Source organism: Besnoitia besnoiti, chromosome V, assembly GCF_002563875.1.
Source record: "Besnoitia besnoiti strain Bb-Ger1 chromosome V, whole genome shotgun sequence".
Classification (NCBI taxonomy): domain Eukaryota; phylum Apicomplexa; class Conoidasida; order Eucoccidiorida; family Sarcocystidae; genus Besnoitia; species Besnoitia besnoiti.
In genome coordinates this window covers 2452353-2465293 of record NC_042360.1, presented here as the reverse complement: position 1 = coordinate 2465293, position 12941 = coordinate 2452353, and the positions used below count along the sequence as shown (strand labels likewise).

The 12941-nt window shown below is 55.6% G+C and overlaps 2 protein-coding genes across 2 annotated transcripts; one reads left to right on the top strand and one right to left on the bottom strand.

Annotated features, from left to right (window-relative positions):
• Positions 1–1969: 1969 nt before the first annotated feature.
• BESB_061810 (uncharacterized protein) lies at positions 1970–5392 on the top strand (the record flags this gene model as incomplete). The annotated part of the gene is made up of 2 exons (XM_029364595.1): positions 1970–4928; positions 5178–5392. The coding sequence occupies 2 exons, from the start codon at positions 1970–1972 to the stop codon at positions 5390–5392; spliced, it is 3174 nt and encodes a 1057-aa protein (XP_029219303.1).
• A 3436-nt stretch (positions 5393–8828) lies between these two features.
• Positions 8829–11102, bottom strand: BESB_061800 (putative adenylate kinase; the record flags this gene model as incomplete). Its single annotated transcript, XM_029364594.1, has 4 exons — positions 8829–9041; positions 9732–9899; positions 10244–10384; positions 10857–11102. The coding sequence occupies 4 exons, from the start codon at positions 11100–11102 to the stop codon at positions 8829–8831; spliced, it is 768 nt and encodes a 255-aa protein (XP_029219302.1).
• Positions 11103–12941: the final 1839 nt, after the last annotated feature.

Genomic DNA, 12941 nt, shown 5'->3' with positions numbered 1-12941 from the left:
TTGTTTGCGTGTCGGGACTGACGTGCTCTTCTGGCGAGGGAGGCGGCAGTAGCCGTGTCATGTCGCGTGAGTATCTTCCGAAGTCAGGAAATCCATGGATTGCTTCCTCAACCGCCGCGTGAGAGACTGCGCACTAGGGAATGCCTCCCGTATGCATCGAGTTTCGATAAGAAAGCTTAGAACGGTAAGGCAGGACCGTCTGGTGTGAAATATATGATGTGGCCACCAGATAATTGAATCCTTACGTGATCAGTGCCGTCTGCCGTGAAGGAGTGACGAATACTGGCGGCGCTGGGTCTCGACGTCTCAATAAAGACCACCCGCGTGGAACGTGACGATCAATTTGAAAGCTAAGTGTGTCATCACACTCGTGAGAGCGAACATTTTCCAAAAAGCCGCTGCAAAGGCTGATAAACGTAACTCCCGAGCGGAACATAGGTGGCAAAGAGCAAGCATTCTGGTGCTTGGTCTGTCCGCTGCACCAACTCTTGCAGCCGAAACAAATAGCTCCGCACGCTCTACGGGCAGCTGTGTGACCGAATGTGCAACCTTCCAACCGCACTTTGACACCGAGCAGAACCGTCACCCTCGGGCTCAAACGTTCCTCGTCGATGGATCAGTCGTTTGCCTCGAAAGTTGGACACGCCAATCTGAGCGCGGGCATCGCTTGCGTGTAGATTAAGACATGGAACTCGTCAACACACTTAGGCGTGTCTAAAGGACCGATGGTGAGGGCAGAACGAATTCAAAGTTCTGCGAGCGAACCTATATCCTGTGCACCGCCGCGTTCCGTTATGCGCAGCGAGCTGCGTTCGATTCCACCCGGGGATACCCGAGGCCCGGTTCCGCCCTTTTGAAGCTTGGGCTCGACTTGCCTGGCGGCCGTATCTCCGTTGCTGGTGCGTTACAGACTCTTAATAATGCTACTGCGAAGACGCGTAGCGAAATATACAAACACATCTGAGAAAAACAGAGAAGAGATCTGCTCTGGCCCTCTCCAGGTTTTGGGCGATTCCGACTTCCCGGCCCTACTCGACGTGACGGCGGCTTTTTCAGATGCGACCTTCCACTAGTTCGTTGGCCCGTCGCTTACATGCGGTAACGATCGCCTGAAGGAAATTCCTTGTGTCCCTCTAGTACCATCAATCAGGTGCCGATTGAGGAGAACTGCGTAGACGCGTGTCGCTTGCGAGGCATGCCAACGAGTCACTTGAAGGGAAAGACTGTAAAGCCTCATTCCCATCCATAGAGCAACTCAGCAAGTTTCCACAAAGCTGGAAGGTCGTTTGAGGTGTGATTGCTCGGAGTCACGCTGGCAGGTACCGACCGAAAACTTTAACCCGCAACAGATAAAGGCGTCACGGGCGTTCTCGTTACCAAAAAGTGTCTTAGGGAACTGCGCAGCATAGTGTGTGTCACCGCAAACAAGGCATTTGCGACACGGTAAAACCGGTGGTCGCTGCGCTCTTCTTTTCTTAATCCATAGCGTTTTCTTCGCTTGTCACGCCTTTAATTGCTGTGCCTTTGCTTCTACCTTACTGATGGTGGCAAAGTGGTTTCGCTCGTTCGCGAGTTGAAGGTCCTTGCACATGAACTGCATATCCGCATACAGGCCCAGTTGTATGTGGGCTATCGACAGGGAAAATGGCTTGATTCAACTGCGCAAGCTTTAACTCTGCTCCTTATTGAGCGCCACTACCTGGTGGCCTTCAATTCTGTCTTGACTCTAATAGAAGTGAATGGACTTCTGCTGTATATTTCCGGTTGATGGCTTGTCCTTGCTGTGGTGCCGGCACTGCGAAGACGTCAACAAGAAACTTATTTCATCACACTATCTTCATTTTTTTCTGGTGTGGATTCGTTTCCTGATCGCGGCTCCGCTTCTTGGGTCCTGTCGATTTCCACTGGCCCGGCCAGGACTTCGTATGTCTTACCTCGTCAGGTGGTGCTGCTGCGTCGTCCGCACACGATGGACCCCCTAGCAGATGCTTCGGGAAGCCACTCCGAGGAGGAGGATTCCCCCCATTCATCTCCTGCCTCGCACAGCGAGACTCAGTCGGGCGCCTCCCCTATCAAGAATAGCGCATGTTTGTCGTCTGTGATGGCGCCAGTGCGTCTCACAGCAGAGACGCTAGTCTCGGGCTCAAATCTGCTGGGAACTCCAGGCCGGAAGCAAGGCGGCGGGTCTTCAATTGCAGGAGCCGGGGCTGATGCGAGCATGTGCGCGACGGACGGGGGGGATTGTGAAATTGAAAGCAGTGTCGGTGGCCCCTGTTGCTCAACGCATGGACTGGGAGAACACAGAGGGAACCGTCTCGGCGTAGACGAATCCGACACACTACGTGGTGTATCGGAAGGGGAAATCTTTGAGGAAGCGGATGCTTCTGGAAAGGGGGAAGGAGAGCCGGCCGCAGACGATGTTGCTGAGGCTGGCATGCGTGGCAAGGCGCAGTGGTCGCTCGAAGGGGAATCAGAGTGGGCTGGGAAGAAGAAGAGAGACGACAGGGAAGAAGGGAAACTTGCTGCACGCGTTCGCTCCCTCGAGGGCTGCAAGCCTATACTTGTAAGTATTTCCGCTGCAGATCGCGACCGCCTGCTTCTTGATACTGGAGTGAGCTTGGAGGAAGCAGAGGAACGCTGGTGGAAAGGCTTTTTCCAGGATCACGAAGCTGTTACACAGCTTGCAAAAATTGGTGTATGCTCTCTTGCCGACTGGGTTCAACATGCTGCAGTGGATGGGGGGGAGCACCCGTTCCTCATCTGCCCCGAGACGAAAGCTTCTCTCTCGTACCGCAGTGTGAACGAGCGCAGCAACGCCGTCGCCGTATGGGCACACAAAGATCGCCGAGGCATTGGGACGTTAGAGGCTTCCCTTCGAGAGGGCGTGAAGAAACTCGATGTCAACCCTGCAGCAACGGAAACGGCGAGCCCCAGAGCTCGCGCAGAACATGCGAACGAACGGGACAAGGGGGTTAAAACCGCACGCGAAAGCAGACCCCAGCGTGACGCAGAACACGTGGCATTGGAGCGACTAGAGGGCCAGCGGCGAAAGGACAGTTGGGAAATGGTCCCGAGCCCTGCAGAGTCGAGAAGTGCCGGAAGTGCTAAGGACTGCTCAGACGACGGAGGCATGGTGAACAGGAGTGTGACGGGTGATATTTCCCCTGAAAGAGCCCCATTGCAAGAAGGCAGCGTCGTCGCCCTGTTCATGTCTACAAAAATTGAGTCCATTATCGTGCTTCTTGGATTGCTCAAGGCCTCTCTCGTTGTCGCGCTGATTCCCTCACACCTCAGAGGCCACAAACTCTTTCAGGCCCTCGCGGCCGCGAAGCCCACTAGCGTATTTGTTGATGGTGAGACGCTGCTTGCGCTGCGAGAGCTGTACGACATGCCAGAGCAAGACGAAGGGCATGCTGCGCGTGCAGCTGCGTTTGCAGAAACGGTGGAGGGTGAGAAAGAGAGAGAGCCAGGTCAATCGACAGGCGGCAAAACGACTAGATCGCTATGGGAGAAAACGTTTGTGCCCGTATGGTGCGGCGGGGAAGGAAACGGGAAGGCAGAGAAGCAAGCTCGAAGAGCGGGGGTTGACAGTGACGCCTTTCCGGTCTTTGTGTATGGCGAGGCCCCCCTGACAGAGCGCTGTCCCGCGAACACGCGGGAGCGGAATCTTATCGCAGAGATTCGGAAAGCCATTTGCGCCTGCGTCGCCTGTGTCGGGTCTCCACTTGAGTTGGGGTGTTCTGACGTGCCTGTTTCACCGGTTGAAGACACGCTTCGCTGCGATGCATCGGGTTTCCAGCTTTCTTCCCCTGGAGCCGCGGGAAGAAGGCGGCACAGCAGCCTGAATGGCCTTCTGCTCCCTCCGTGTTCTCCATCTCTGGGCGTGGTCTTCAATCTCCCGTCTAGAACGAGCGTGTCCGCCCCCCTCTGCTGGGCGTGTCTCGAGCCAGGAGACGCGGAGGTGTCACGAATAGCAGATACGAACGACGCATTAGTCGCTTCTGAGCGGGCGCGGGCTCGCCAAGCACCACCGGCAGCCATCTGGGGCGGTGGAAACAGCCGTGCGCCTTACTCCTGTGCAGTTTGCGGCCAAGTGGGGGAGGGCGAGAAATGCATCATCCGGCCTGCACTGTACGCCTACGTCTCGGTTCCGTCTCCATCCACTGTAGGCGTGGAGGAATGCAGAGGAGGGTACGACAGCGAGGGAACTCACAGCGGCTCTGTGAGGAAGGTTAACCAGCGGCTGGAACCAGTCAAACTCAGTGATAAAACCGTTATGAGGTTTGGCATCACCTGGGCGCGGCACATGGACTTAGCGGCGAAAGATGTGGTGTACTGTCCGCTCGATATTCAAGAAGAAAGTGGAGGTCTAGCCATTTTTGCGGCCGTAGTTCAGGCCCGCGCCAGCCTTGTGCTTCCTCGTCGCGTGCCGCCTTCGGCCACCGCTTTTTGGACAGACATCGATCAGTTCAAGTGTACGTACACCGCGTATTGCCCGGCAATGCTGAAAACCCTGTTTTCTGAGCCACGTCCACAGCAAGGGAGCGACCAAGACGATCGTTCGACGGTGGCCGCGCGATCGTCTGGAGCTGCTGGGACCGCTTCCCCTTCTCCGTCACGCCATCTACGAGGTTGTGTGGGGCATGGAATGACTTGCTTTTTCTGGTCTCGATTGAAACAGAAGGCAGGCGAAAATCTCAAGGTGTGCGTGGAGCATTACTACCGACCTCACTGGCCGATTTCTTCTCCTCTTATCAACTCTCTTGGCAAAATGGGCCCGTGTGGGTTCATCCCAAATACGGTTCAAGGAGAACGTGGGACAGCCCGACTTGCGCGGTTCGACGAACCGAAGCAAGAAATCGTCCGAGGCCCGCACACAGGCTTGTGCCTTGACGCCGAGTTGCGAAGCACTGATGATCAGCGGCGTGGTGAGAACTCTCTTAAGCGCGGCAGCACCAGATGGAGTTCCTGGGATTCTGCGATACTCGGCCTGTTGTTTATTGCGCGTTTCTCAATGTCAGCGCAGGCTTATGTATACCTATGCATACAGTTGTACGGCTCTACCTCCGTATTTGCGAGGTAAATATGTGAATGATGGTGTCTGTACTCTTGTGAGCCTGCACGTGTTCACTCACACAGGTTTCTCTGAGACGGTCGATGTGTGTATTGCTTTTCAGGCGAAGCGATTGTGAGCCTCGCAGGCCGCGAAGAGTGGCTGGGTTTTGTGAACGACGACGTTACGCGGGCTATGGTGTACCGCAATGCGTTCCGCCAAGGAGACGCTTGGTGCCGGTCTGGAGACTTGATGAGCGTCGATCGCCTGGGATTCTTCTACTTCCTCAGCCGCATCGGTCGTTGGAAAAGCCAACAAAATGACGCGGGTGCTGAATAGACAGGAAGTGCTAAAACGCGGGCAGTCTTGGTCGTGCTTTGTTGTAATATAGGAGGTGTTTCGCATTTCCACCGTAGAGGGACGATGACTTACCTCTTGGGGGGGGTATGCGCTTACAAGGCAGATGCTATAGGTTACACACGAGTTTATTTGCCGCGCAGTTAAATGTGCGGTGGATATTTTTCACAACTGCAGAAGATATGTGACAGAGGGCTTTTCCTCTGCGTTGTGCGTGATACCTTACTGTGACGGCATGTGTATTTCGTGTGTGCCTCTGCAGGATCATCGGCCTACACGACGGGTGAACGAACTTGAGAATCGTCTGATATTCGACGCGTCGCGGGCTCCCTAGCGTCGGATTCGCTAACACAAGACACGTGCGTATGCGGGCGCCATTCCCCCGTCGCCGACCGTTCCTGACACCATTAGTTTCACCTGCTGCTTCATCCCTTGGTTGTTCGTCCGGTGTTTCATTAGCGTGAGCGAGCACAAGGGGGGCTTGCTTTGTAGGGGCGTGATGCTCATCAACGAGGACACAAGCTTTATGCCATTGAAATGGAAGAAAGGGGGCACGAAGAGATGGAAAGCAGGGCTGAACACACAAAATAAAGCCCCTAACCCTAAATGCCCCTAAGTCGTGTTCGCAGGGAAAGGTGAGGAACCTGGGAAATTTTCTTGGGAATGATACTTAGCATGTGGACGTTTTCGTGACAGTTCGCTTCTTCTGTGAGGATGCGCGGCCTGTTGCTGTGACACAAGAGGTCGGCTGTCTCTTGGAACCGTGTGTTTTGCTTGCTGCACACCACACGCATCATGATTTCAGATTCGGTTCCAAATTGCGTGAACGTTTGAAAGTGCGTCCCTTATGATAGTTGAGCGCAGAGAGGCTTCTGCGGGTCTAGATACGAGGTCCGACGTCGGGACCATGCGATCAGCATAGTGCGTTTTCCAGTAAGCCGTCATTGACGGCTTCCATCTTCTCCGAATTCGAAATGCGTGAAAATGAGATGCAAAAGTACGAACAACGACCCCCTGGAAAGGGGGGAGATATAGGAGAGGACCCACGGCTGCGGCGCTGACCGGGCGGCTGGAATTCTTGAATTTTCCGTCTCCCTAGATGAATGCTGGTTCGCCGGAGCCCCGGCAGGGGCCCTGCAATACCTGAACACGCAGACTTCGGTGCGCACTGTACATGATATCTTGCATCGCCGGAGCGCACTTTGTCAGTAGCTGAGAGTGAAAAGCGAACGGACAGGAAGGAACACTCAGTGGACGTGCACATTCCGTCCAGCGGGGGCGTTTAGTAGCGACTTTTTAGCACTCGTTGGAAGCGTGTCTACCCATGCAAGTGTCTGACAAGAATGTGCTTCTTTTCTATCCGATGGATTTCACTTGTTGCACGTCAGGTGATTCATGCTGTCGCGGGGATAACACATAGTCACACATGAAGAACCGACGTCTGTCTGATCTAGAAGTACCTTGGCGGAAAAGGTTCAGTCTGAGTAAATATTGAAGGGCTCTGTAGTGCGTCCACTAGAAATAAACTCTTTATGAAAAGAATGAAATCATGCACCCTTTTTGAAGAAAGCTGCCACAGAATGGTCACTAGGGGGCGGAAGCATGTTGATTGAGGCAGCTATTCGACTCCTACCTTCTGTCAGTACATGCATGCGCTGGTCGTCCGTACGCAAAAGACGATAGCACGCGCTCCCCTCCTGGTTCCCCTGTGCTTCAGCAGGGTGTGAAAACCTTTAGCCGGGAGCAAATGGATGGTCAGACAGAGGACAAGGACGGCAAGGTACATATTTGTGCGATGTACCATTGCCTGGCCTCTCGGATGCGTGGTGCTTCCCGCACTGAAGCCAGACTCGGGGGGAATAGGGGGAGGCCTGCGCTAGCAGAGGGAGGACATTTTCGTTGGACGGTTCGATGGTGGGCTGACTGGGGATCTCCACTCCCGCGCCCGCCGAGATGTTATGACTCTAATGAGATGCCCATGGACAGAGATACGTTTCAACGAAGGTACTGAAGTCTTCCTGTTGCGGCTGTCGTCCACACTAAACGTCGAAGCGATCGCTCGCGCAGGCTTGATCCACACGAAGTCCCTACTGGCATACGCAGCTGTTCGTGGAAACGTTCAGCACTCAGCAGCAGTGCCACAATTCACTCATCCTGTAGCAAGTAGCCAGTCCATCCCCACGTGGGGACACGGGAAGCTAGCCTGAAAGCCACATGCGTCTGCGACAGTGGGAAGCTTGTGGATCATCCACGTACCACCCGTACTCTCAAAGTGTCTCTCTTCGTGAATCGGTCATAGGGCGATCAATCTCACTGTCTGAAGATGCCTCAGGTCCAGCCGTATGCCGGGTTGTGCATGCGAGGTCATGGTGATTGCACGGTGAGTCTCAAAGCGAAAACTTCTTCAGCGGACGGTGCGACTCATGATCAGAACTCGGTATACAGCACAGCTTGCGCCGAACAATCGCCACGCCTTTCTGGCGATCAAGCAAGCTGCAAAATTAAATACGCGTAAATATGCTCTCGCGGTGGGGGGCCGTTTCTCCCGTCGTCTCCTCTTTTGTGGACGCCAGAGGTTGTTTTTCACCAAGACTTTTGCAGGAGGAGCTGGTTTTCGGGTTCACCGACACGAAACACGCCAATGGAAAAACAGAATTACAAAAGGCGCTGTTCAAGCGGGTCCGACCCCTAGATAACATGAGCACTGTTGCGGTGTTTGGCAAGAGACATTTCCACCAACCCAGGGCAGCGCCAAGAGCTCTCACGCGGCGTCCACGTCTGAAAATCTTCAGTCGTTTTCCTGGGAGGGCACTTCATTAACCTCGGGACGTCGTGCCTGCGAGCGCGAGGCACACTTTACATGCGCGGGAGGATCCGGAGCCGCCAGGCGTGATCAAGAAACGACTGTGCATGATTCTTTGACACACGTATTCGCCCCTAAATGGCCTCTCCGCGCCGGGTTCCCTGTGGAAAAGGAGTGTGTCAGTGGAGCCGGAGTGGCTGCCGCTCCGAGAGCTTCGCGCATGCCCGCGGCCCCCAGTCGCAAAGTCCCGGCGCCTGCTGGCCTTCCCTTCCAGAAGCTGCGTTTTCCCAGACTATAGAAAAAAGAGTCTCTGGGAGCATCCGCTGCGCGACCGCCACGCCGAGACGTCCAACCCCGCAGGCAACGTGCCGCTTGTTGCTGTTTCTCTACACACTCGAGCAGCGCGCTCCGAGGATCTCTCTCGTATTGCCCTCTCGCCTCAGAAATCTCCTGTATCTCCTGTGTTTGACTGAAACCCCTCCCCACGACCGCACACATCATCGCGCATCGCGTTGGCAAGACGGACTCGCGCGCGAGTCGAAAGTCCCGCCGCCGCAGACGCGTCCTTATGTGTGCAGCGCCAAAGATAGCTCTTTGCAACGGAGCGGGCTCGATTTAACCGAAGAACGACTTGTGGTGCTTGCCGACAAAGTCGTACATCTCCTTCGTGACAGCCGTCGACTCCTTCGAGGCGTCCATCTTGTACAGCATACCCAACTTCGCGTAGTGCTCGATCACGGGGACCGTGTCCTTATGGAAGACAGCCAGGCGCTTCTTCAGCGTCGCTTCGTTGTCGTCCTTTCTGTGGTGGAGGGGCTCTCCAGTGACCTGCGCGATGACGGACAGACAGAGCAAAAAGCACAACTTTGCAACTGCAACGGCCAGCAGAGAAAAACGCATTACCGGGACCGTTCCTCAGCAGCAGCGCCGCGGGCTTCGGGGGCTGCACGCCTCACGCGCAAGCGCCTAGACAAAAGGACAGACACGCATTTCGTCAGAAGACGCGGACTCTTGACGCGGGCTGCCGCTCTCTCTGTGGGCTTAGAGCGCCGCACACATTCACGCAGCATCTTGCCCGCCATGCACAGCCCAAACGCATGCTGCGGTATGAACCAAAGAGACTGCTTGAGCCGGGCGGCCAGCGCGACAGGGCCTCCATGCAAGAGTCGATTCGCACCGCCGCAGTTGACTTCCCAGACGACAGCCCAGTTTAGCCTCAGTGCTGCAGAAACGCCACCGGATCCCTGAAGCGACGAAGGATGAGATTTCCAGCAAGCTGCTGCGTCCGCCGAATCGACAGCGTCCCATGACCCGCGACGCCCGAGGCAGGGCCGCTGCCCTGCGAACCGGTAAGGTGGAATTCCAGAGGAGGAGGTTCAGAGGGGCGGCCCCTCTGAACCTCCTCCTCTGGAATTCCACCTTCCAGGCAGCCGCCGTCGTTTCCGTTGCCCCAGGCCGTCACACAGGCGTTTCCCCTTTACGGAAGGGGTGCGCGAGTCCAATCAAACTAAGTCTTACGTCATCGAGGCCCGCGACCTTGGGGGGGTGATAGTTGACGTGGTAGACGCGACCGGACGGCAGGTGGACGCGGCGACCGCACACGCGCTCGACAAGGACGTCATCAGGGACATCAAAGTAGAGGACGCCATCCAGCTTCTGGTTGTTCTTCTTCAGGAGATTGTCAAGCTGGAGCAGACGAGGAGACGAGAAAAAACGCGCCGTGTTGTGAAGAGAGAAGCCCGCCACCGTCACGAGCCAGCCCCGGAGCGATGCCCCTCGACAAGAGAGACACCCGCCACCCCACAAACAACGCGAACGCACGGCGCGACCCCGTCTGCGCACGACAGCAGAAACCAACGAGAGACTGCTGCACATACGACCATCTAACACACAGACAGGGTTGACACGCCCGTCGCTCATCACCCAAGCAGTCTTAGGCAACCGGGTACTCCCTGAGCAGACACTTAGAAGGCACAGACACTCCTCAACGAGAGAGCAACACAGAGAGGAAGCGGACGAAAAGTCCTTACTCCGTTGGCCTGCGAGACGTTGCGCGGGAAGCCGTCCATGATGAAGCCGCGCCGGCACTCTGGAGTCTTCAGCTTCTCGTCGATCATGCCGAGAACGATGTCGTCGCTGACGAGCTCGCCAGCATCCATCTTGGCCTTCGCCTGACACGCACAGACCCCAAAGAGAAGAAAACTGATGTCCGCCCTCCTCCGGATCTGCGTGCGCCTCGGTCAGGCATCTCGCTCATGCGGCTAACACCTGCGGCCGCCGAGCCCGTGGCCCCCGATACGCTGTGGCTGGTGCACGGCATTATACTCATATCTGCATATATACATACATGTATCTACATGCACGCCTATATATATATATATATATATATATATATATATATATATATATATATATATATATATATATACGTATGCATCTACGCCACTTTGTTAAACCCGGCTGCCGGTATGCGCATGCATGTCTGAGACTGTCGGCCGTTGCTGCGAGCAGCACGACGCTTCTTCTCGCCCGCCGTCTCCTCTTAGTTCCTCTGGCATCCTTTCTCAAGGGCGGAATCGCGCAGGTCGTCTGTTTGTCCAGCTGACTGAATCGAGAGCGGGAGCCCGTTGCTTGCCTTCTCACCTGCTTGCCGTATTCCGTGCCCATGGCGACGGCCTCACGGAGCATGTCACCGGTGCTCAGGTGGCAGAGGCAGTGGCTTTTCTTCAGTTTCAAACTCTGAGTTCCCTTGCCCGAGCCGGGCGCGCCGACAAAGATGTAGCGGCCTTCAGGCTTCGCCAAGCACGCATACCGTCTCTTCAGCTCCTCCAGGAGCTCGACGGTCGCGACATTTTCGAGATCGACGCCATTCTTTTGCGGCGCAGCCATGCTGGCGGTGAAGAGGGCGGAGACGCGAAACGCGGAAAGCGGAGTACGCGGTGGCGCGGGGTGAACGGCACGCAGGCAAACTACCCAATGCGGGAGACAGTCACGGAGCGAAGGGCAACTGCTTGGATCACACACGTGTGTACGCGTTTTTGCGAGGATCGTCAGCGGGGAGACAGCTATCAGAACGCGCGAAACGAGACACAGGACAACGGAAAACGACGGACGAGGGAAAAGGGCGGGCAGACGCCGCAGGACTAGAAGCATCGACCCGAAAAAAATGCATGCGACACGCGACTTGGCCGTCCCCCACAATAGACTCGCTACCGGTGAGACGTTCCCAGACTGAGGAGACACACCGAACCTCGGGTGTTTCCGGCGACAAGCGCGGCGCATCAGATTTCGCCGGCTTCGAGAATAATAAAATCTGGAAAAAGACGAACAACTCGCGTCCTATCTTTCAAAGAGAAGACACGCCACCGGGACTGTCCGCACTGCGCGAGACCGGTGAGGCTCAGAGGCCTCGCGTGAGTTCGACGAGAACGCAAACGAAAGGGGCACCAGAGTCATTTTTCAGGCATTGCCAGAGATCTCGGTCAGTAATCGTTCAAAATAAACACGCCTATGCAGGTGTGTGCGGCCATGCCGCGTGCTGTGTCGAGGCGATGCCTCCTCAGCGCTACAGTCCGCCAGCCTCAAAGATACCGTCGCTGTCATGTTGTAAACAGAATAAACACAGCTGGCCAAGCAGAGGATCGTATCGCGCGCGCCTACGCGAATTCGATTGCAGTCGCATTGACCTCCGGGCAACCATAGTCTCTAGCGGTACCCAGGCGCGGCACCGACTGCGTCGCGGAACTGCTGCAAAATGAACGCAAGGGGTGGAAGAAGTGAGGAGAGGGTCGAGAGACTGCAGCTGTTCCAATAGGTGCGGTGAACACGGCACTGGAGCGGCAGTGATACGTGTCGTTGACATCGCACGCGGTATTTTTGCCAAGGTGTCGAGGCGAATTACTTCAGTGTCTCGTGCGAAAGTCAGCACATACGAGGCACGCGCTAGCAACACGACGAGTCCCGGCAAACGGACGTGCCCCTATGCGGCACACAGACTGAGTCTGGAAGACTATCATGTGTCTATGCACCTCTGCGAAAGTAAGGTACCGCGCATTGTTGCTCGACTGCGAAATCCTATCTCTATTTACACGTACACAGACGCTTGAGCACGGCAGCTTCGCAGAACGACACGCGCGCGCGATTCGTACGACTGTAAAGACATTGTCCGCATATATGTGCCGAACGATCTTCAAACCCAGTAGTGACAACCGAGTGAGCTGGTGCAGAATAGCGTCGGGGCATACCTATTTGCTTTCGAGCCGAAGTCTCGGACGGCAAAACGCGTCCCGTCAACGGCACGCTGCGAAGAGCCTATGCAGTCTAGATGGCGCTGTTGGCGTGAGGCGACACCTTGACACACGAATTCACCTTTTGGTGCTAGTTGAAGAAACCAGAAAATCCCCGAAAGCCGGCATAATCGTGTGATGTGTTGGCTGATGCGCCCAGGCTCAGGCACTTGGCGGCCCAAATCCGGTGTGCATATAGGTATCGAAATGCGTCTGCAGGGAGTGAATACATGAAGCGACCTGCCGGTTAGTTGTTCACTGGTGTTTCCCCTTGGGGAAACCTCTAGAAATCATTTTTCATCTTGCTGTCGTGTTTCCCTTATTCACTATTGGCTTTGCAGCCCTGCGGAATTCATTTTTGACTGATAGCGTGCGCAAGCTGTCGAGCGATGTCAGCTCGGCTATGACAGCCGCAAACCTTGACGGTACATCCTTCAGTCAA